This window comes from Thalassophryne amazonica, chromosome 8, assembly GCF_902500255.1.
Source record: "Thalassophryne amazonica chromosome 8, fThaAma1.1, whole genome shotgun sequence".
NCBI classification, from domain to species: Eukaryota; Metazoa; Chordata; class Actinopteri; order Batrachoidiformes; family Batrachoididae; genus Thalassophryne; species Thalassophryne amazonica.
In genome coordinates, this window is record NC_047110.1 from 57486531 (window position 1) to 57512049 (window position 25519).

Sequence of the window (25519 nt, forward strand, 5' to 3'; positions counted from 1 at the left end):
CACACACACACACACACACACACACACACACACACACACACACACACACACACACACACACACACACACACACACACACACACACATACACACACACACACATACACACACACACACACACACATACACACACACACATACACACACACACACACACACACACACACACACACACACACACATACACACACACACACACACATTTACATATATACATATATATATTACTTATTGGATTACTCTCCATCAGGTGCTCCAGGGTTCATGAGAGTTTGCCCAACCAGTCCACATGTGTTTTGTTGATCTGGAGAAGGCATTCGATTGTTTCCCTCGGGGCACCCTGCGGGGAGTGCTCCGGGAGTACGGGGTCCGGGGTCCTTTGCTAAGGGCTATCCGGTCCCTGTACGACCGCAGCAGGAGCTTGGTTCGCATTGCCGGTAGTAAGTCAAACCTGTTTCCAGTGCACGTTGGCCTCCGCCAGGGCTGCCCTTTGTCACCGGGTCTGTTCATTATTTTTATGGACAGAATTTCTAGGCGCAGCCAGGGTGTAGAGGGGTTCTGGTTTGGGAACCACAGAATCTCGTCTCTGCTGTTTGCGGACGATGTGGTTCTGTTGGGTTCGTCAAATCAGGACCTTCAGCATGCACTGGGGTGGTTTGCAGCCGAGTGTGAAGCATCCGGGATGAAAATCAGCACCTCCAAATCCGAGGCCATGGTTCTCGAACTTTAAAAGGTGCTTTGCCCTCTTCAGGTCGGTGGAGTGTCCTTGCCTCAAGTGGAGGAGTTTAAGTATCTTGGGGTCTTGCTCACGAGTGAGGGACGGATGGAGCGTGAGATCGATAGATGGATCGGTGCAGCGTCTGCAGTGATGCGGTCGCTGTATCGGACCGTCGTGGTGAAGAGAGAGCTGAGTAGGGGGGCAGAGCTCTCGATTTACCGATCGATCTATGTTCCGATCCTCACCTATGGTCATGAGATTTGGCTCATGACCGAAAGAACGAGATCGCGAGTACAAGCGGCCGAGATGAGTTTCCTCTGCAGGGTGGCTGGGCGCTCCCTTAGAGATAGGGTGAGGAGCTCGGTCACTCGGGAGGAGCTCGGAGTCGAGCCGCTGCTCCTCCACGTCGAAAGGAGTCAGTTGAGGTGGCTCGGGCATCTTTTCCGGATGCCCCCTGGACGCCTCGCTGGAGAGGTGTTCCGGACACGTCCCACTGGGAGGAGGCCCCGGGGAAGACCCAGGACACGCTGGAGGGACTACATCTCTCGGCTGGCTTGGGAACGCCTTGGGGTTCCCCCGGAGGAGCTGGAGGAGGTGTGTGTGGATCGGGAGGTCTGGGCGGCTTTGCTTGAGCTGCTGCCCCCGCGACCCGACTCTGGATAAAGCGGAAGAAAATGGATGGATGGATATATATTACTCTGGAACAAAGACGACAGACAGTGTTTGACATAAGCAGGACACTAAATAGCAAACAGGAATTGATTGTAATGATTCCAATTGAAAATAATGGAGGAGCAACCTGAGCTTCTTCTGGCATTTTTACACAAACAATAACGTCTATAAACCCAGAGAATATATTCACGAGTTTTAGGCACAATATGCAAAGAGTTTAATGCTGCTGTCCGTGTGGAGCCTGATCAAAGCGTCTCAAATGCATTTCTTCTGTCATGAACGTACTGAGGGTACCCATAATGCACCTCGACACAGCATGTCCACACTAAAACCTTCAAAATTACTGCATTACTTTAAAACTAAAACATATACCTGATATTTTCACTTTATAAAACTTCAGATGTGATGTTAATTTAAATAACTTGTCCAAAATTAGCTTGGTTAAAATTTTAACCACAAGTTAAAACTGTATGCCTCTGAATGACTTGGGTGATAATGCCAGCGTATCAGTATGGGGGTCAAAAGAAATGAGTCTTTTTTCCTTTCTATGACCAGTGCTCCTTTGCCTGTAGAGAATACAGCAGTTTCTTCTAGAACCAGCTCTCCTCTGTTTACAGAGGATAGAACTGCACATCTACTATAAAACATTTAACAGGTATGTACTAAAATGTTAGATTTCATAAATGTTTGTTAACTATTCAGCTTCGTTTACCACGTCTGCAAAAATACGTTAGCGCTCTAAAAATTAGCGAACCAAAACTTATCAGAAGATAATTAGTCCGATAATGGTTTTAACTCTTAAGTTATCTGAAAAGCTAATCCGATAATGAAAACATTATCTTCAATAATTAACGGTTAGCGGAACTGTGCCCACCACTGGTGCTCAGTCACACACACACACACACAACATGGTTGGATAGTGAGGGAAGCCATCACAGCACTGCATGGCAGGTCCTGCTTCCTGCTACTAGATTTTACAATTTGCACTGCCCAAGGTAAGTGTATATATTTACTAATTATATCCAAGGTCAACAAACTGCAATATATCTGTTAAATTTGTTTAACTGAATGCACACCAGAATCACCCTACCCACTGTATATACTATACTGTGTCCTGCTTACAATGTACATAGCATTAGGGGTTGTAATCTTTAGGCACCTCATGATTTAATTACGATTTGGAGGACTATGATTTGATTGTAGATACATCCAATTTTTTTTTTTACCCCCCTTTCTTTCTATACAGGTTTGTTTTTTCCTTTCACTGTGTGACTACTTGGTACTTTACAAATCAAAGTAATTGTAAAAATCCCAAATTTATTCATTTGCAATACATTCTTGAACAGAGTAACCACATAACCGACTCTAAATTATAAAACCCAGGGGGGCCCTTTATGAAACAAATGAGACTGTAGCCTCAACTCTTGCCCACCACTCACGCCATGCATCCGGAGAATGACAAACCTACAATGTAGCCATGTATTATTAAGCCTATGTCTCATTTCCTATAGGCAAAAACGAGGCCACAAATTCACCTCTAACAAGTGCAAAACATAAACCTGTGTTAAGGTCACTAAACTATTAGCTGCCTGACACACAGCACTAGGAATTTATTTTTAGAATATTTCATACATTTGTTGTTTATTTGATAACATTTTATTTAACTTATTACCAGGCAGCACTTTACAATTATTTTATTTTCCTGTTTGGTGAATGTTACAATAAATTGTTGGTTTAAACAAGCAAATTTCGGTTTTGCATTTTGTTCCAATACTGTCCTGAAAATGAACCGAATCGTGACCTCAAAACAGAGGTACGTATCGAACCGTGATTTTTGTGTATCGTTACACCCCTATTGTCAGTACTAATATGTATTAAAAATACTCATTTACTTTGTCCAATTATATATGGGCTCTAAAAATGGAGGCACTACGTATATAGATGGAAATTTCTTTATGTTGAAAGTGGTACTTTTGTTAAACCCTAAGAATTTAAACTAAATATACACTGGAAGCACATCATGTTTCATTTCAACTCAATTGTGGTGAACAGAAGCAAAAATATCAGAACTGTTTCACTGTCCAATTACTGATGTAACTGGACCACATTTTCAAAAATGGAAAACAACCATGGTCATTCCACAAGAGATTTGGTTTGAGGTCCCGATGGATAGACGGACGCACGCACATGGACATTCAACAATATAGATGTGTAATTGATGTGTTGAGATGGCACATCTCTAGATATTGGTGGCATGACTGCAGTTTTATTTGGTAGGCCCAAGTCCTGGCCGCTTAATCACTAAGGATTTTCAAGAAAATATTATTGGGATTGCTGTGGGTGAAATTCACCTTATGCAGATGTGGTAAGTAGTGGCTACTAAATCATGTCATACCAAAGATCTATGTATTATGTTGAACTATAAGCTCCATGAACTACTGGATAACTTGATACCTAGCTGAACTGTAGCCATGGAAGTTAATTTGCAAGTAGCTCTCCTGCTGAACTTACAACACAACACCAATACAAAGCAGCAGGTTGTAGTTCATCAAATGATATGATTGTTAGTCATAGCAGCTTGTTAGCGTATCTAAAGCATTTCAAAAATGTATGATTTCAAGGTATGTGTGAACCACCACCACCAATGTGCCACTTCTGTGGGAAAGGAGCTTCTTAGAAATATGTGATGAGTAAGATGAGATGTTGTCCAGCAAGTTACTACAGCCCACCACAGTTCACTGGCATTACACTCACCACTATGCCAACGCTGAGCTGAAGGGGAAAAAAAAGAGGGTAGAGAGTGGGAATAAAGCCAGTAAGAGGACAACAAACATTTGCAAACTGAAACATTTTAAGAGTTTTGTTGAGAGACGCTCACTCCTTAATAATGATATATGTGACAAATCAATTTTTATATCAATTTCAGATGAGGACAAAAAACACACCAGGTAACACTGTCAGTCACTTGGCAAGAGCAACAGAACATTAGAGGAAAGGTTTACGGAAAATATTTTGAACTTTCATCCCGCATGTTATTACTTTTTGATGAGTGCAGTCTTATTAATAAAAGGGTAAACGTGATTCAGTTATACCTGCCAAAGCTTACACAAATTTCACTGTTTTATATTCTGGCATCTGTAGAAAAATCAACTTAAGTTTAAGCAGACACCATAGAAACATCAGGAAAAATATACATACATATCATATATATATGATAATAGCCAAGTGGCATCTGTGTGTGTGCACGTGCGTATGTCTGTGAACACGCCGAAACGGGGGAGAGCTGACATTTGCCATTTGGTATGTATTTTGGGTAAAGGATGAACGCTGCAAAAACAGACACTTGATAGGACTAATATTTTGGGAGAAATGAGCTATTTAACTAACCAGGGAACAATGCACATTGTGCTGCAACGCACCATGGGAGTTCAGGGTTTTAAATGTTATTGTGGTTCATTTTAGTTTAACAATGTTATTATTGTTACTGAATTATTGTGTTTTTGTAGTTCAACTGGTTTAGTCAGTTTAGTTAAGTCTCATGTTGCCATTATCACAAGTGAGTTAAGTCTTATGTTGTTGGTACCACGACTGAAAAGTGTAGTGCCTATGATGTCTTCCGCCAGTCTCTGTTTGAGTCTAAAGTTAGAAGCACCTGCTTGTGGCAGAATGTGGAAAAGACAAAAAGCTCTGCATGCATGTGTGTAACTTCAATCACAGACGTCGCCAAAAGGCAACGCAGATAGGACTAATATTTTTGGGGAAGCTACGGATATTAGCTAACAACACTGAACAATGGACGTTGCCAACTACATTCTGGACTAGCACACCATTTCAGCATGGGGCAGTAATCATCTTTATGTGGTATGTTGGTGTGTGGTCTACCTTTAAGGTGGATGGTGGGCAGCGCTAACATGGCCTTGAAAGCCGGAGCGCGCACATTACGCGTCATACACACACCCCCTGGAGTGGGTTCCAGGTGGCGGCACGCTTGTGTGCGACTCAGTTTGGGCAGGTGCTACGTTAAACGTTGCGCATTCCGGGACAGAGGTCTGGTCTGTGGGGGATTCCTTCATGGCTGAGTGCGTGAGGTCAGACACGTGCTGTAGGTCTACTTTGAGTCTGGGTTACGGGACCTTGTGGTTAAGTCCGTCACGGTTCTCTCTCCCCCTTCTCTTCCTGCTGTCTGCGGGTGCGCTCGCCTCCACCGGCAGGTAAGATCTCAACCATACAGGCTGAGTTAATATAGTTATTGTTTGTTTTAATTATCCTCATGTCTCATTCAGGCATGAGGAACTGCGGCGCGTCGCCACCTCCTACTAAGGGGCCATTGCGTCGTCCACATTTTGTTGACTGTCAACAGCTGTGTACATTGCTTTGCAGAGGGTGCCCTCTGCTGGTGCTGTTGGTGCACTACGTGGGATTGATTTCACCTGCTGTGATTAATATGGTGGGGTGAGGGGTTTATTCCTCCTTGGTGAAGTTTTGCCTAATTTTATGCATGGTTTGGTTGCTTTTTTTGTTGGTTTGCTGTTTTATGTTTTGGTTTGCAGTGTTTTTTTGTATTTAATTTATTTTGTCTGAGCTGGACCCTTGCTCACCCAACATAGATCTGGTTGAAGGTGAATAATTTAATAATTTAACTCTGTTAAGTGCAATATAAGATCTGGTCAAAAACCAATGTAATTCTCGTATAAGGTGAATGTGAAAAGCAGTACCATGAAATGGGAAATTTGTAATGTTTTATTTATATTTTTAAATTAATTTGACAGAATAAATCTACCTTGTGATAAGCACACCTCTGTTTCCCGTACCTTGCGCAGCCTTTTGTTACAAATTGGGCTTTGATTGGTCCCAGGGCCATATCCCTGGGTGGCGTTGTCGGTCCTACTCTTTAAAATTGAAATTAAATTATAGTTTCTTTTTAATTAGGATAAACAAACAAATAACCCTAGCCCAAGCTAGATGCCACTTCGCCACATTTATATTAAAAGTGTGAGTTTATTTAGTAAGTTCAATGTAAGTGCATAATATAGATGTAAATACGATAAAAATACATGGATGACACAAAAAAGTAAAAACATGTATTTCCATTGTGATCCATTTAAAAATCAAATGACAAAATAGAAGTAATAATAAAATAAATTTTAAAACTGATAATAATAGTGTGTATATGATAACAACAACCTAAACAATTTATAAATGCATCAAGACAGTAAATCAACATTTAAAAATTACATAATTAACAGGAAATAAAGGGTTGAGTTCCTCTTCTGAAATTGTTGAAGTTCTAAAAATATTCTGGACTCACACGCCATTCCAATTCATTACAGAAACTAAATTTGCATAATTTATTAGAAGCCCAAACCACTCAGTAATGCCGAGCTTAGACATTAAAAAAAAACAAAAAAAAACAGATACTGCTTCATATGCCACTTTATTTATGCAGAAAGGTTCAATTAAAAGCATTTTTATGGCTCAATTAAACTTAGTCCTGTACTATAGTAAAACATAGGCCCAGATTAATACAGATTACAACATTAATACAGAAACAACATTTTAGTTGTTAAAATTATTATTATTAATGTAAGACGGAGTAGTATAAAAAGTAGTAGAGCTTTAACCAAGGGGTGTTATGGAAAAATCTTATCACGGCGACTTGTAAGCAGCGGAAGAAATAAAGGATTTTTTTTTTTGGAAGTGATCCACATGAGTTGCGGCAGCAGATGTGTATGATTAAAGCGGCCACCTCATTGTGTATGCAGAACGGCAGCGCGCGTGCAAAAGCGCAATTTTGCAAAAATACACGGACGAACTCAAGTTAAAAGAGGGATCACGGTGTGAAAATGACTGTTTAAAGCCAGGGAAAAAATAAAGCCAGCAAGCCACGGATGGAAAGGAAGCCCGTGAGAAAGAGCACAGAGGCGGCTGTACAAGAATGCAGAACAGCAGCGTGCGCGCGCAAAAGAGCAATTTTGCAGAAATAAACGGGCGAACACAAAGTGCGGAGCCAGCGAGGAGCACAGAGGCGGCTGTCCAGGAACCCATGTTCGGTTCTAGCTGGGCTGGTGCATTACAGGTGGACAGCAGCCTGGCGCGCAGCGCCCAACTGCGGGACTGTACTTAAGTGTCTATTTTTGGACTGCTTTTAAAAAATGTGACATCCTTAAATGCTACTGTGAATTGAAAACCCACACTTTAAAGGGACCAGGTGTGGGAGGGCTGGAGATTTGGACTAAACCATGGGTTAAAGCAATACATTTTTATCTGACTCAAACTTTTTCCTGGCAAAAATCAATGCCAGCAATTCCCTAAAATGTGGCATAGTGGGGTCACACACACTTTTTTCCTCAATAAATACAGTATACAAATCTATTCTAAATAGCCTCTAAGGAGAGAGAGACAAAGCATAAAAAGAATGCAAAACCTGAACATAAAGGTACATAAAAGGGTGGTGGTGGTGGTGGGGGGTAATCTTGATTCTGGGGGGTCTGGGGGGTGCTTCCCCCATAACATTTTTAAAAGAGCAAGACAAATTTTGTGTATTCTGGTGAATTCTAATAGGTATGAAACCCTCAAACAAAAGTCACTTCAAACTGTGAAATAAAAACACATTATTGATTATGGGGGGTCTGGGGGATCTCCCCCAGAAATTTTTTAAAAGAGCAAGTCAAATTTTGTGTATTCTGGTAAATTTTAATGGGTATGAAACCCTCTGAAACATTAAAGTCACTTCAAACTGTGAAATAAAAACACAGTATTGATTATGGGGGGTCTGGGGGATCTCCCCCATAAATTTTTTAAAAGAGCAAGTCAAATTTTGTGTATTCTGGTCAATTTTAATGGGTATGAAACCCTCTGGAACATAAAAGTCACTTCAAACTGTCAAGTAAAAACACAGTATTTATTCTGGGGGGTCTGGGGGATCTCCCCCATAAATTTTTTAAAAGAGCAAGTCAAATTTTGTGTATTCTGGTAAATTTTAATGGGTATGAAACCCTCTGGAACATAAAAGTCACTTCAAACTGTCAAGTAAAAACACAGTATTTATTCTGGGGGGTCTGGGGGTGCTCTTTAAAAGAGCAAGTCAAATTTTGCATGCGCACTGAGAAACTTGAAACAGGCTTATTCACATTTAAATGGTAAAATGCTCTCACTCATAAAACAAACGTAGTGTACCGCAAATTAAACTTCATCAAAGCCATTTAAAGATATCAATCGTGACTCACCTTTCTGTCAATTAACGTCACTAACCAGGACTTTGGTGCGATCAAGAAACGAGGCTCGTCCGCTGTGTCCCACCGAAGTTTTTAATCGTTCCTCATTAATGTGGCTTTTCCGAGGGGCAGCCAACCCTCAGACCCGGACTGATCATTAATATCTGCTACTTCACCACTTCATCAACTGAAGTTAAAGATAATGAATGTCCTCCCTTATGTGAAACGTGACTCGTTCCTTCAAATGCGCGTGGTGTTACCAGTGTCACGTGCGCTCACCGGCAAGCTGAAGTTATGGCCCCTCATGTAAAAAAAGGAAAGAAAAAATATATCCAAGTGTGGTTTTTGTGGAACTTCACTGATTAAGCGCTTTTCTTCCAAGTGACTCGTTCTCTACTGCTGCTACTGTCTGTTAGCAGCTGGGCTTCGGTCCTCCAGGCCGCAGGTCCGACTGATAAAAACCTCTCTCTCCCCCTTTCCGCTGGACAGGGTAGGAGAAAGACCGTGGCTCATGGCAAGCAGTAAACAGAGCGGAGAGGAGTGAAAATTCACAGTCCCTTCCTCCGCGGTGTGGCGTCATCCACGCGGACATTGCAGCTACTTTGATTAGCGCAGAATGGGCTGTTGCTTTGACAGTAAGAGTATCATATTTTGGCCCCAAAACACACATGACACAACGTGCGCATGCGTATGTGTGGTTAAATTTTCCAAATGACGGAAACACGTTGTTGTGACAGAGAACTTTAACCCATGGACCAAACCCATGCCTAAATGCGCGCAAATGTCGCGTTATCATGGCACTACCTGGCTTAGTGTGGCTGATACGAGCCATTCGAGGCTCTAATGACAGGTCGGTCGTGGCTCACTAGAGGCTGCTACGTGGCACATGCAGGGTACAGAGAGGCACATAGAGGCACCTTAGTAGTAGATATGTGATAGATGAAAATGTGGGTTATTCTTTGAATAATCACTACATACCGATGCATGGTTCATATTCATGGCTTATTATTCGGTGGGACAGAGGCTTAACAACTCCTGTTCATTTCCTCCATAAAATGAACCACTCAAGGCAGCATCAGCTTAAACGGTGCCAAAGATAATATTTTTGTCCAACCCCGTTGTCACTTTATGAACTTACCTTGGGATCAACCTTTAGAGGAGTCGTGTGTTTAATGAAGGACTTCACCACAGTAGCACGACCCAGTGAGCTTGGAGTCATCATTAGAATCTGATTCTTCTGTACAGTGTGTATGAAAGCCCTCATATTGGGCCTCACTGCCTATTTCAAAAAATAAAAATTGACTCAATTTTTGTTTTGACCCATTTCCTATTTGTCATATTCAGGTTCATAACACAAATAACAGCACTTACAGTGTTACTTTTCTTTGGAGGAGAGAACCTCTTTGAGGGGCTGTCTTCTACAGTATCTGGTGCTTTACGTTTGATACTCTGACGTAGTCTAAATAAAGCAGAAACAAGAAATTTCATCAGCTTGCAACACACCAAATAAATAAATAAAAAAAAAGAAGAGGAAGTGATTTGTTCATAGCCAATTTTCATGCTCCAGATGAATCCAAAAGTGACTGTTTTGACAGATGTCTGCCCCAACCCCCACATTAGTATCAACTAACAAGTGGAGCTGGGCTAGCACCTACAGGATAAAACAATATACCCACTGCACAGGGAAATCTGACATGAATTATCCTGGCAATGCACGAGGGGAATTAAAGAACTGGCAAGTGTAATTGGGGATGGTAACAGACCATTGTCGGTACTGCAAATTAACTTAGAGTTACCATTTGCAATATTTAAAGATAAAGTAATGCAGTTGAATGTTGACTTTGAAATCAAGTTGGTTTTGACTAATTTATTAACATCAAAAAGTTAAAAATGACATTATTGTGAAGGAAAAAAAATGTACCATTGCTAAAACAATAATATACTGTATTGTCCAGAGTATAACTCACACCTTTAGTGTATTAACAGCTCTTCAATTTGGGATTTTTGTGCACTGTTGTAGTGGGTGGGAGGGGTCTCTACATGGTGTGAAAAGTTAAGACATAAACAGTCAATCAGATCAGAGTGTTCAGACAAAAACACATTTGCAACAAAAGGAGATTTGAAGCAAATTCAAAACTAGCTATAAAATGAAGCTTGAAACAGATTTGGCAAAAATAAAAAACCAAAAACACCCTATTTCATGAGACTTTTGACTGTTAAGCCCACAAAATATACAATAAATTGTTGGTTTAAACAACAAGCAAATTTAGGTTTTCCATTTTGTTCCCATACTGTACTGAAAATGAACCGAACCGTGACCTCAAAACTGAGCTACGTACCGAACCATGATTTTTGTGTATCGTTACACCCTTAGCTAGCATACTGTCATAGTATATGACTATGCTTCCTATCCTTTTAAATTCATTTTACTAGTAATGGAAAGGTCACATAATCTTGTCTAAAATTGTGTTTGAACAGCACAATGTTTATTTTCCAGGGACAGAAAAATTGTTACCATGTTTCCTGAGGGCAGTCCACATTTCCCGTTTCTTTTATCTTTCAGATGTGTTCATGAAGCCAGTGACAATTCCATGGATTGTCCTTATCAAACTTTATTTTCTCACCATCTTCCCTCTGTCCAACATTGCTCTGTGACAGACATGCTGCAAAATTCTTCTTTTAAAAACTTGAGAGCTCTAAAAGTTTGCATTGTCCGCATGCTATGTTTAACTTAAGCATCTTGCAACAGCCACACAGCGTGGCCACAGCAACCAACCAGTCACGCTTTACAACAACCGTTGTAACAGCCACGCTTTGAGTAACATTTTTCTCCGCAGAGTTCCGCAGATCAGAGGACACAGATTTGTATCTGTAACACATAGATCAGTGTCGGCGGACTAAAAAAAAATTGCACAATGTCGGAAAAAAAAAGAAAAAAGATTTTAAAAACTCAGTGACGATTAGAGTACAACACTAACACCCCCCCATGATGGATTCCGCAGAATTCATCGGATCCGCTGAGTTTTAACAGCCCTGCTATTTACATAAGTCTTTCCCACAAATCAAACCACAACTCAAAATAAACACGAATAATAAAAGAAAAAGTGGCAAAAATAAAAAGTACACTACAACAATGGACAAAAATCCCAACTTAAAGAGCTCATCACACAGAAAAAGTTGACACTTGATTCATGTGCAACTTTTGTTTTTTCCTTCTTCAAAAAGCATTTTTGACATGTGTGACTTTGCAAATATGGTACTCTTCCAAAGTTTTGGGGTGGAATATTGCCATCACTTTGTTTTGAGTGGCTGCCAAGCTTTTGTGTGAGCCTCTCACGCACAGAGAGCAGGTTGAACCCACCTCTCACAGAAAGCAGGACATGAGCAGCACAACTCGCTGAAATGTTGGCAACTTATGAAAACAAACACACGTGTAAAAGGCGATATATTGAGGTCGGAAAAATGATTATGTTCATCTTTATATAACAAACAATAAGTCTGTAATTGTCATTATCACGACATGCCTAACCATATATTAATTTTAGGACATATTGCCCCAGCTCGAGTGGAGGCAGAATAATAGTCTGTCATCTATATATGTAGAGTGTACACACACACATTACCTTTTACTTGACCGTGAAGTTTGCTGCTTTTCTGTGACAGCTGAAATGAGAAGCAAACAATGACTGATTGAAAGTTTTATTTAAAAACAAAAACAAATAAGAAAACAAACAGAAAAGCATCAAATCATACACATGCACACACACACACACACACACAAAAATAAAGACAAAACAAAAGGAACAATGGCAACATGTCTCCGAAAGACAGTAGGAAGCATATGCTTATTCAGTCCTACCCCTTGTCCTATTGAAGTCCTTTTCTTAATCATCAGGTGATTTCAAAATACTCTTTTAAACCATTTTGCAACTAGATGTATGTAAAAATCTACAAAAATCTCATGATTATATATATTTACATATGCACATATTTACAAACAAAAAAGAAAACAATAAATAAGTAAATGTAAGGAATAACAGATACAATAAACAACTGGTGACCAGGTGTGAAAACCTTGTTTTTGTACCACCGTTTGAACTGGGTCATGCTTGGACATTGCTTGAGCTCTGCCCCAACACCATTCCACAGCTTCTCTCCACATATTGATATACAAAACTTTTTAACAATGTACGAACTCGCAGATGTTTTAGTGTGTACTCCGCCCTCAGGTTATAATCCCCATCTCTGTTAAAAAACAATTTTTGAATACAACTCCAATTCCACTGAAGTTGGGACGTTGTGTAAAATGTAAATAAAAACAGAATACAGTGATTTGCAAATCCTCTTCAATCTATATTCAGTTGAATACACCACAAAGACAAGATGTTTAATGTTCAAACTGATAGACGTTTTTGTGCAAATATTTGCTCATTTTGAAATGGATGCCTGAAACACATTTCAAAAAAGTTGGGATGGGCAACAAAAGACTGGGAAGTTGATGAATGCTCAAAGAATACCTAACTGGAAAGAAGAAAAGATTGGGTGAGGATCACCACTTTGTGAACAACTGCACGAAGAAGAAGAAAAAAAAAAAAGTCCAACAGTTTAAGAACAATGTTTCTCAACGTTCAATTGCAAGGAATTTAGGGATTCCATCATATACAGTCCATAATATAATCAGAAGATTCAGAGAATCGGGAGAACTTTCTACACGTAAGCGGCAAGGCCGAAAACCAACACTGAATGCCCATGACCTTCGATCTCTCAGGCGGCACTGCATTAAAAAACAACATCATTGTGTAAAGGATCTTACCGCATGGGCTCAGGAACACTTCAGACAACCATTGTCAATTAACAGTTCGTTGCTACATCTACAAGCGCAAGTTAAAACTCTAACATGCAAAGCGAAAGCCATACATCAACAACATCCAGAAACACCGCCTCCTTCTCTGGGCCCGAGCTCATTTGAAATGGACATACGCCAAGTGGAAAAGTGTGCTCTGGTCTGATGAGTCCACATTTCAAATTGTTTTTGGAAATCATGGACATTGTGTCCTCCAGACAAAAGAGGAAAAAGACCATCCAGATTGTTACCAGGGCAAAGTTCAAAAGCCAGCATCTGTGATGGTATAGGGATGAGTTAGTGCCCATGGCATGGGCAACTTACACATCTGTGATGGCACCATCAATGCTGAAAGGTACATCCAGGTTTTGGGGCAACACATGCTGCCATCCAAGCAACGTCTTTTTCAGGAATGTCCCTGCTTATTTCAGCAAGACAATGCCAAGTCACCTTCTGCACGTGTTACAACAGCTTGGCTTCGTAGTAAAAAAGTGCGGGTACTAGACTGGCCTGCCTGCAGTCCAGACCTGTCACCCATCGAAAATGTGTGGCGCATTATGAAGCGCAAAATACGACAACAGAGACCCCGGACTGTTGAACAACTGAAGTCACACAACGCGCAAGAATGGGAAAGAATTCCACCTACAAAGTTTCAACAATTAGTGTCCTCAGTTCCCAAATGCTTATTGAGTGTTGTTAGAAGGAAAGGTGATGTAACAGTGGTAAACATACTACTGTCCCAGCTTTTTTGAAACATGTTGCAGGCATCCATTTCAAAATGAGCAAATATTTGCACAAAAACAAAGTTTATCAGTTTGAACAAATATCTTGTCTTTGTGGTGTATTCAATTGAATATAGGTTGAAGAGGATTTGCAAATCATTGTATTCTGTTTTTATTTACATTTTACACAACGTCCCAACTTCATTGGAATTAGGGTTGTATTTCCGGGAAGTAGATTATTTGCTGCTTTATACATAATTTGTGCTGTTCAAAAATGAACCAGGTCGTTGAATTTTAATGTTTTTAAATTGTAAGCTTGGTGAAGTTTATCCTCTTTTTTGTAGTATCGATAGTGAATGTAATGTACATTTATAAGTACTACCCCAAACTTCTGCACAATTTAAATATGGTAAAACTAGTGAACAATAGAGAATATGGAGCTATTTGTAGTCTAAAATGTGTTTGGCCTTAGTGAGTACTGAGATACTTAACAGTTTATTTTGTAAACATATTGATGGTTTTCATCACTTTAAGCCACACTCTCCCTCATTACCTGAAAAAAGTTCACTCGAAATGCTAAAATCAAATAAGCTTTCAGGTTTATATACTTTGGACTTGGAAAATATGCATAGAAATGACAGTAAGAGTAGAAAACTTACGTATCTAATAATTGTGACATATTAGCGTGTTGCAGTTTCTTAAACACACACACACACACACACACACACACACACACACACACACACACACACACACACACACACACACACACACACACACACACACACACACACACACACACACACACACACACACCACACACACACACACACACACACACACACACACACACACACACCCCTCAGTACCTGTCATAAAACACTATTAGGACAAATTTTCTCCATGTGTCCCAGGCCCAATATCAAATGTGGCCTACATATAACAAGGAGCTGGGGAAGAGGGGGAGAGACAGCATCCTCATACCTGTTCTATTGTTCAGAGTCGTAGCAGTGGTGTGATCAGCAGCAGAGCGTGCCAACTTTGGTGAATTTGCAGCCACAGAACGAGTTATGCAACCAGTAAACTGTTGTAGACTTTGGTCGTTTTGGATCTAGAATTTGTAAAAAAAAAAAAAAAAATTTAATAATAATAAAATAATAGACAGCTGTTCACTCAGCCAAAGTTTTATTTTGTTTGACACAAGGACTGAAAGATTTATCACATTGCAACCACGACGTGAGCCTGTACAATAACAGCCAGAAAAGGCTGTGAATTAAATAAATCCTCTTCACCAACTGAGCCCACAGACAGGATACTGTACTTTATGCAACACCTGGATTTGCCATTTCTTGCATGTAAAGGATTGCATCTCTGCCTTTTCTCTTATGTTGCACACACTTCTGTGTGCAGAAAAAAAACTGCTAACATCATTCTAAACTTTATGCAAATGCAGTGTCATGCACTCATTAACTGATTTGTAAAACAAATCAGTTACTCTGAACGCTTCACAGATCTCATAAAGTTTCTTAAAATAATGGCAGTAGAACTTCTAACCAAAAATATAAATCTAACCAAATCAGAAAGTAGGAACAGATTACAGCAGAGTTCCGACAGCTTAAGATCCTTTTTTTTTTTTTTAAATGGTCGCCTGAATGAAATTTAAGACCAACATCACATTACCCAAAAAATATAACATAATGCTAAAATACCCTCAGCCATATGAGCATGTACCTTTAAACAGTGTCTGTGGGATGGTATGCGTGTGCACATACACAAACTTTTGTTACATCTGACTGTGTGTGATGTGAGTGCATGCTGACCTCTGCCAGTTGTTTTCTAAATCACTCCATAGGTGTTATCAGGTCACAAAAACAGCGTTTTCAGTTTTAGAAGTGTATTTCTCGCTAGTTTTTACACAATATATGAGAAATATCTTAGATTTACACAGAAATGCAGCCGTTTTGGATGAACCAGATTCCGCCATGTTGGATTAGCCAGTGACGTCATGTTCAGGAACCAAATATTTATTGTAACACAGAATGCAATTACTTGCTGAAGCCACACTGCAAACTCTTCCCTGAAAAGATACTTGCCATGAAATTTACAATTCTATGTCATTGTGAAAGTTGCATCTAGCCAGTTGAAAGTTCTCTGCTCTGAGTATTTTTGCAACAAATAAAGCAGATTTCTTGGCTCCATTGCAATGATTAGCATTACGAAAGGCATTTGAAAAATTTTAAGTAGATGCCCATTGTTAAAAAACATTTGAATTGCAATGTCAGATGAAAACATGAATAAAATCCTCCTTCCCATGTCACTGCATTTATAAGACTTTTGAAAAAACAATTTAAGACATTTTAATACATTTTAAACAAATTCAATGCCTTTTAAGGATCTGCGGGAACCATCTACAGGCTGTACGCACACAAAGCAAGTCAAAATCGACTCCCCCTTTCTTCTTCATGGGCCCTCTGGTCCTCGATTACTCGTACACCCTTAAGTGTGCATTGTGGAAGTCTAGGACTTTAAAGACAGACTTTCTCCCCTTTGGCTGCTTCCATGGAGGATTTTAAACAACTGAAGCATCTATCTCCTCATACAAATTCTTTGTAGACGTCAGGTGGAGTCTGGCCACATGTGACTGTGTTCAGGCTGCTGCGCTCTGATCGCTTCCTCCATCTTTTATTACGAAATAATGCTGAATTTATGTGGAAAAGGTTGTTGTACAAAAGCTTCAAATAGCTGTCGCTGAGATAGATGATGACTGGAGTGCAGTTTTAAGCAGAAACAAGGTGATAATTGGTGAACCGTGGCTGACGTACAGAAATGACGCATGCACAGTGAAGGGAGGCTGACCGATTTTTAGGGGGGGCCGTTTGGTTGGCGCCACCATAGCAAAAGCGACACTCCCACCGAATTGGATTTGAAACCAGCACAAACACACAGGCAGCCTGCAATATTGTTTGTCTGGAGACACAGACACCACAGATTAAAAATACTAATACAGAGGATATCTGACAGTTGGAAAAACTGATGTCCTTTACTGACAATAATATTCTGCATTACACAGTCAGCAATGACATTAGTTTTGGAGTTAAGCCCCTGTCACACGAGGCCTGCATAGAGTTGCATATCTAGTACACAGGAATGTCTGCGTAAATTAAAAGCAGGGGAGAAGCTTGGCCCGCCTGTTTTTCTTCCATGGTTTTGAAGCTTAACTGCCAGCAAAGTTCAGCAGAGTCCAGCAGGATGAAAAAAATCTAGCAATGCAGTTATGTACTGATAAAAAACCTAAAAGGATTTTTCACCAGACAGGCGTAGGGCTGCGTACATTTTTGCAGAGGCATGGTGTACAGTGGCGGAGTGTTGTGTAGACTTATATACAGTGGCGGAGTGTTGTGTAGACTTACATACAGTGGCGGAGTGTTGTGTAGACTTACATACAGTGGCGGAGTGTTGTGTAGACTTGCATAGAGCTCTACACCGAAAGTCTGTGAAAAACTTAAACTTTTAATTTTTTGCATCCACTTCGTGGACCCTTTTCGTCCCTCAGTATATTGCCACGTTTGGCTGCATAAGCTCAGCGTAGTCGGTACGCCACTTTACGCAACTCTACGTCGGCCCAGTGTGAAAGGGGCTTTAGCAATCAGATCACTGTACACCAAATTAACTGTAATTGCAATAACCTGTAATTCCAATACTCATCACTGCAATGGATGGGAAAGTCCTATTAAATATTTCCATATTTGCATTTAAGAAATAAATGCGTTTCCATTCTGTAGATTTTCAATTCACTACTTCAAATGGTGCAATTCTGCATTTACATTCCTGAGTGCATGACACAAGCCATTCATGTCTGAAAGTGAGAAGCATGTCAGCCTACGATCGTTCAGTTTTTTCTATAACATTCTAAATATTGTTATTGCAAATTTCCTCAAAATATTGTGATATAATTTTGAGGCTATATCACCCACCCCTACTGGAGGAAAACCAAAATCCACATGATGCTCTCCAGTGTTCCAGACAACTCATTGTTACAGACTGACATCTACTCTGCCAATGTATCCAAAACACACACCACAGAACAAATTCAAACAGGTATAATTTACATACCATTTCTGATGCTTACCTTGACCCACAATACAGATCTTTCATCAAAACATGCAGCCCCATGGCGTAACAGCAGACAAAACATAGAATAAAGTCATACCTCCATTTTCTCCTTGGACTCTTCACTTCCAGCACCGACATCAGACTCTGCATGAACAGTTGGTACTTCCCTAAAGCAATTAACACAGAAATGTAAAATATACACACAGTCAAATGTTTCACCACTAATGGCACAACGGCTGTTAAAAACAGTTCTTCTGAACAAGCTTAAAGTGCAACTGACATACAATAGTTTGTTTTGCTTTACATAAAAGGATAGTCCATTACGTACCAATTCCCAATTTTTACACTAAAAACCTAACATTTCAGGATAAGGCTCAATATCGTCTCTAAACTCGACACACACACGTATATACAAACCCCATAATGACATGAAAAGGTTTTCTTTTTAAATAAAAAACTAAGAAATCACGTGCACATAGGTATTCACACCCTGTGCTCAATACTTTGCTGATGCACCTTTGGCAGCAACTACAGCCTCAAGTCTTCTTGACTACGATGCCACAAGCTTGGCGCACCTATCTTTGGGCAGTTTTGCCCATTCTTCTTTGCTTCACCTCTCAGGCTCCATCAGGTTCAACGGAAACATCAGTGTACAGCTTTTTTTTTTTCAATTTAACCAGGCTGAAATCAAGATCTCTTTTGCAGGGGACACCTGGGCATTTATAAAGTTTCCAATTCACCTAACCTGGATGTCTTTAAATGTAGGAGGAAACAGGACCACACAGAGGAAACCCACGCAAACTTGGGGAGAACATGCAAACTCCACACAGAAAGGCCACAGGTGGGAATTGATCCCATGACCTTCTCGCTGTGAGGCAACAGTGCTAACCACTAACCACCGTGCTTCATGGTAAAGTCTGTGGATACTTATGTACATGCAATTTCTTAGTTGTTTTAGTTTTATTAATCAATTTGCAAAAATCTAAATCCCCCCCAAAAAATTCACACTGTCATTATGGGGTATTGTGTGCAGAATGTTGAGGGAAAAATTACCTCATTCATTTTGGAATAAGGTTGTCACATAAAAAAAATGTGGAAAAAGTACAGCGCTGTGAATACTTTCCAGATGCACCCTGTGTATGTGTATATATACACACACACACACATACACACCAGAGTCAAAGAATTCTTGTGTGAAATAAGAACTAAAAAAGTCCATCAACGAACATCTTCAGTACAGCCCGTAAGGGTCAACTATGATCCATTACACCACTAACATATACACAGACAGATAGACAGAAGTGAGTCGTGTTTGGGCCCTGAGACCCCATCAAGCCAGTGCTTATCCACACTGCAGTCTGTTATTACTTACAACTCTGCATTCTCTTCCCTACCAGAGCCTATGAAGTGTAAAAGTTGGGGGGGGGGGGCAAAACAAAGACAAAGACCATGTCACATGCAAAGTATGAAGCTTCACATTTCTTTTCATATTTTAGGGACTGACAAAACCAATTTCTCACCATGACCACTACTGCTGCATGCAGAGTTGCTCATGCGAGCCGCTTTCTTCTTCAGCATTGAACGCCTTGAAGCGCGGCGAACAGATTCTTGTGTCATTCTGTGGCGTAGACCAGCCATGGAGTGACGCAACTTCAAGGTGCACTGGGTGGAAGTCCGGCGTGAAGTCCGAGAAGTGTCAGCTATTGCTATTTTACTGGCTGTACGGCCAGGAGAGGCCAGCTTTTGGACACTCTCAGCCGATAAGCGGTCTGCTGCAGAGATACTCACAACCACCTCAGGGGACGGTATCTCGGGAGGTGACGGAGCAGCACCATGTGGCTGACTGGGGTGTTTCATGTCTTCTGCATTTATTTGGCTACTTTTACCTCCCTCTAAACTTTCTAACTTGTTCCAACCATCCTCATTTGTACAGCTGCCATGAGGTGGCTGATTCAGAACCTCTGTTCCCTCCGGCTCTACTTGTGCATTTTCGTAGTTTGTGCCTTTAGGTTTCGTGGCACTGGACACAGAGGTAGAAACTTCAGCAACAGCTTCTTCAGCAATAAAGTTCAATGCTTTGACAGAGGGGCGACGAAGGTTGCTGCGCTTTCCCTTTGAAAATCTGGACATGAAATGAAAGCAATAAATTAGCAAAGAAACAGAGCAAAATTGATGCCAAATTCCTCTTTTAAGTTGTGTAAATGAGTAATAAATCAGGGCTGTGAAATGAAAATTGTGAAATCAGAGGAAAATTTGCAGGGGGTCGGGGGGGTCTAGGGCCCTGTGGGGCCCCAGAATTAAATTTTGTCTAATGATACTTTTTCAGCATCTCCTGGAAGAACAAATCTCAAAATTAGTAGATATTTAAATGATCCTATATTCAACCTTTTAATTGACCCGTCAATGATGATGTTGAAATAACAGAATATGACATGGAAGTAGGACCTGGAATGATTTTCCTTTTAATTGTAAACCAAATAATGCATTAACTCAGAACAATTAAACTACATGAAATTTATGAAGACTGAAAAGATTGTTACAGCATTTCAAAAACCACAGCTAAAGCTTGTAGAATATTTGGAAAATCATGGTAAAATATCAATAACATACCTTATAGTAAAAGTCACATATTCTTGTGTAAATTCCTGTAAATCCACTCAAAGCCAGTCTTTTTTCCAATGAAAGAAAGTCAAGACTAGTGAAAAAAAGTCACATAATCTTGTCTAAAATCCTGTTTGAACAGCAGAATGTTATTTTCCAGAGAGAGAAAAATTCTTACCGTGTGTCCTGAGAGAGCACAGTTCACTTTTATCTTTCAGGTGTGTTGATGAAGCCAGCGACAATTCCACGGATTCTTGTCCTTATAAGACTTATAAAACTTACACGATGGCGTAAAAAAAGAGAATTTGCGATAAGCATTTTAAAAACTTAGTGATGTTCACGATTAAAGAGTACATCACTAACACCCCACCCCCGCCCCCCCCATGATGAAAGTTTTCACAGCCCTGATAAATACAACAAACCTTCGTCTCGCTTGGCTTTCTTCTTGACGCCCTACGGATACACGCTTTCTGCGACTATTTTTTTTCTGAGAAGGCGTTTTTGGCATCAGTTCTGGCTCAGCACTGAAATCTCTAAAACCAAAAAAAGTAAAATTTATCATTAAAGACAATCATCTTCACATGATAAAAATTTTCAAATAATTTCAAACTTGTGAAAGGAAAAACAGAATTCTCTTCCAGATAAGAAAAATGCACTCAATGCATGACATTTCAAACTAACCTTGAGAACATGCGGTTGGCTTCTTGTTGGATCTCCTCAAGCCAAACCATGTGGACATTATCAACATCGCTGATGAATTCTTGTACTTTGCCATCAAACAGTAGTATGAGGGACCGCACAGATGAAAATACAGAGTCCATAGTGATAGCCTGAAGGAAAAAGTTGCAGTGTTAAATCTGAAAAACTGGCACAAACTTATAAGAAAACAGAAATAAATAGACAAATAAAATAAAATAAATAAATAAATAAATAAATACCAGCTCTAGGTAAAATCAGTTCTTTAAAAGAGAAATCGGAGTCGACCGATGTGGCTTTTATCAAGGCTGATACCAATTATGACTAATATAAATAAACTGCATTTATATAGCACTTTTCCATCTGAATCAGAAGCTCAAAAGCACTTTATATGGATGCCTCACATTTACACATCAATGCCAGGGTGCTGCAATGCAAGGCGCTCACTACACACCGGGAGCAACTCGAACTGAACACCTTTTACTTAAACTCATTTGTAATAATTACTGTTCTAACAGTGGACTATGAGCCAACTTTAAGGTAGCAATTTGTGAAAACATTTGAAATATGTAATACCCACAAATTTAGTATCTCAGTGCAAGTGAAACTGCAGATTGATCTGAAAATAATTGTTGGTGGTACATTCAGGTGCCGTAGTGACGGTAACGGAAACCAAAACAAGCACATAACCCTTGTCACAGGAATTGTAGTTGAAGAGAACAGCATATGCTCAGGGGTCGAATTAGTAGGTGCATGTGCTAGTTTGTGCATATTTTATTCGAGCGGTACACATAATTTTATACTGCACTAGCACTGGTGCAAGTAACTTTATCGAAGTTTTATCAACTATAAGCAACAGTAGAATGAACCAATAAAGGAATAAATAAGGAAAAACTGTTTCCAGTGTGTTGCCTTCGACTTCCCTGCTTTTTATGACTCTCACACATGGAGCGAGTTGCTGTGCTCTATTTGTTGTGGAAAGCTGACAAACGTCACCAGGGGCACCATCCCTGGGTTCACAACATCCTCATGAGAGGTTCCCAATTCAGGGAGTTTCATTATTTGATACTGGAGCTGCAGGAGCTCCAGTTTGAGGACCTCCTGCCCCGTTCGCGCGTGCACATGTAAACAAAGAAAAGAAAGAAACAAAGAAACAAGGAAGAATAGAAAGAATGAAGAAACGAGAAAGAATAGAAAGAAGAAAAGAAAGAAAGACAAGAAAGAAAAAGAAAGAAAGAAAGAAAAAAAAAAAAACTGGCTCCCACTGCGGTTCCTCGCTCTCTCTCCCCTCAAATTCTGTCATCATTGTTATTAACCAGCCACCATTTATTTTATTATACGTCTGTGTAGTTAATAAAATTATCTTCACGGAAGATTAGTTCACGCGCACGTAAAACAAACAAACAAACAAAAAAAAAAAAACTGGCTGCTGCCACTGCTGCTGCTCGCTCTCCTCTCAAACTCTGTCATAATTGTGAAATAAAGGACAAAAGGGGACATAAGTCCTGCTCACAGGCTGGCTGCCAGAGACAGGACATGTCCATGTCAACTATAACCTCCAGACATCTCCACGTCACTACATATCCAGTCCGATTGGTCATTGTGGAGCGACAAGATGAAAAATTTCAGATTTTCAAAATCGCTTCATTCCTCCAGAGAGATAGAGTCTGACACATCAGAGGAGGAGTTTTAAGGTTGATATAAGACTGACTTTTGGTTGTGCAAGTAACTTTTTTTTGGTGCAAGTAATTTTTTGTTAGATAACATTATATGTAAATCCTTGTTAGATTTTTGATGGTCTATATGTCCCACAGTGTCTGTCCATCACATGCACATTGTCCCACAGTGTCCGTCCATCAGATATTTCAAGACATTCTCTACATAAAACTATGCCCCTTCCAGCAAAACCTCTTGCACGAGGCTTGGGCACTACAGAAGGCATGTTTCAAAGAGTTTTTTTTTTTCTTCTTTCTTCTGGTTGTGTTTTTACACCAAGTGAAATAATGGACCTGTTAAAAAAAAAAAATTCAAACTTAACATACGAGGTCTGTCAATAAAGCAACGGCCCTTTTTATTTTTTTCAAAAACTATATGGATTTCATTCATATGTTTTTACGTCAGACATGCTTGAACCCTCGTGCGCATGCGTGAGTTTTTCCACGCCTGTCGGTGACGTCATTCGCCTGTGAGCACTCCTTGTGGGAGGAGTCGTCCAGCCCCTCGTCGGAATTCCTTTGTCTGAGAAGTTGCTGAGAGACTGGCGCGTTGTTTGATCAAAATTTTTTTAAACCTGTGAGACACATCGAAGTGGACACGGTTCGAAAAATTAAGCTGGTTTTCAGTGAAAATTTTAACGGCTGATGAGAGATTTTGAGGTGATTCTGTCACTTTAAGGACTTCCCACGGTGCGAGACGTCGCTCAGCGCTCTCAGCCGCCGTCGTCAGCCTGTTTCAAGCTGAAAACCTCCACATTTCAGGCTCTATTGATCCAGGACGTCGTGAGAGAACAGAGAAGTTTCAGAAGAAGTCGGTTTCAGCATTTTATCCGGATATTCCACTGTTAAAGGAGATTTTTTTAATGAAAGACGTGCGGACGGATCCGCGCGTCGGGACGCAGCCGACGCGGTGCGGCGGCACAGGAAAAACACCTCCGTGTTGATAACCATTTGTAAAATCCAGGCGGCTTTTGATGGCTTTCAGTGGAGTGAGTATATGAGAAATTGTTTAACAGCAGGACATGTTCCAACTTGTCCTTAAGGCTTTCAACAGAGGTGTTTTTCCTGTGGCGGAGCCGACGCGCGGATCCGTCCGCACGTCTTTCATTAAAAAAATCTCCTTTAACAGTGGAATATCCGGATAAAATGCTGAAACCGACTTCTTCTGAAACTTCTCTGTTCTCTCACGACGTCCTGGATCAATAGAGCCTGAAATGTGGAGGTTTTCAGCTTGAACAGGCTGACGACGGCGGCTGAGAGCGCTGAGCGACGTCTCGCACCGTGGGAAGTCCTTAAAGTGACAGAATCACCTCAAAATCTCTCATCAGCCGTTAAAATTTTCACTGAAAACCAGCTTAATTTTTCGAACCGTGTCCACTTCGATGTGTCTCACAGGTTTAAAAAAAATTTTGATCAAACAACGCGCCAGTCTCTCAGCAGCTTCTCAGACAAAGGAATTCGGACGAGGGGCTGGACGACTCCTCCCACAAGGAGTGCTCACAGGCGAATGACGTCACCGACAGGCGTGGAAAAACTCACGCATGCGCACGAGGGTTCAAGCATGTCTGACGTAAAAACATATGAATGAAATCCATATAGTTTTTGAAAAAAATAAAAAGGACCGTTACTTTATTGACAGCCCTCATATTGTTTCCCACACTGCTGCATAGTGCAACAACTGGCATCAATGAAACTGTGCAGGAAGTTAGCATAGTTCCATACCTATTTGGAAATGTGTCTTTTGATCATCTGTGAATAAAGACACTTTTGTGGGGCAGGGATCATTATTTTGGCAAAATATTCCAGTTTTTGGTCGTTTTCATGCAAAAGAGCGACCAGGATTTTATTCAGAGAATAAAGATTGTAAAAAAAAAAAAAAAACCAAACTACATTCTCAAGACCCCGGTGGTTGATACTTAAAAACATACATGTTCCACTTGTTTTGAAGAATTTTTCTTTTCACTGTTGCTGTTACATTTTGATGCCCAGCTTGGTGAACACGCTCTGGAGTCTTCTATGGCCTAATATGTATCTGTGGTGCACATTTGGTGAGAATCGTGAAGTAGTTTTGACGTAACCCTTCAAAGCCTATGTAAAGTGAAACTTGTTCCAGAATCCGGATCACTCCAAAATTTCAAGGAGTCTTCCAAGGCCTAATATGCATCTTGATGCAAATTTGGTGAGACTTCATGAAGTAGTTTTGATGTAATCCTTCAAAGCCAATA

At 40.3% G+C, this 25519-nt stretch overlaps 1 protein-coding gene across 4 annotated transcripts in view; it reads right to left on the minus strand.

Annotated features, from left to right (window-relative positions):
* The window catches only part of incenp (inner centromere protein), a 53254-nt gene that overhangs the window by 25181 nt on the left and 2554 nt on the right, over positions 1-25519 (minus strand). For 3 of the 4 annotated variants that reach the window (XM_034176341.1, XM_034176340.1, XM_034176342.1), the window contains exons 2-11: positions 21565-21713; positions 21306-21416; positions 19803-20404; positions 19655-19682; positions 18380-18449; positions 15154-15280; positions 12228-12267; positions 9976-10063; positions 9743-9883; positions 4145-4162 (exon numbers count right to left, since the gene is read on the minus strand). In XM_034176341.1, coding sequence (XP_034032232.1) covers positions 4145-4162; positions 9743-9883; positions 9976-10063; positions 12228-12267; positions 15154-15280; positions 18380-18449; positions 19655-19682; positions 19803-20404; positions 21306-21416; positions 21565-21704 — 1365 coding nt within the window. In that variant the 5' untranslated portion in view covers positions 21705-21713. The remainder of the gene's footprint in view (positions 1-4144; positions 4163-9742; positions 9884-9975; positions 10064-12227; positions 12268-15153; positions 15281-18379; positions 18450-19654; positions 19683-19802; positions 20405-21305; positions 21417-21564; positions 21714-25519) is intronic. The other variant, XM_034176343.1, reaches the window with a different exon arrangement.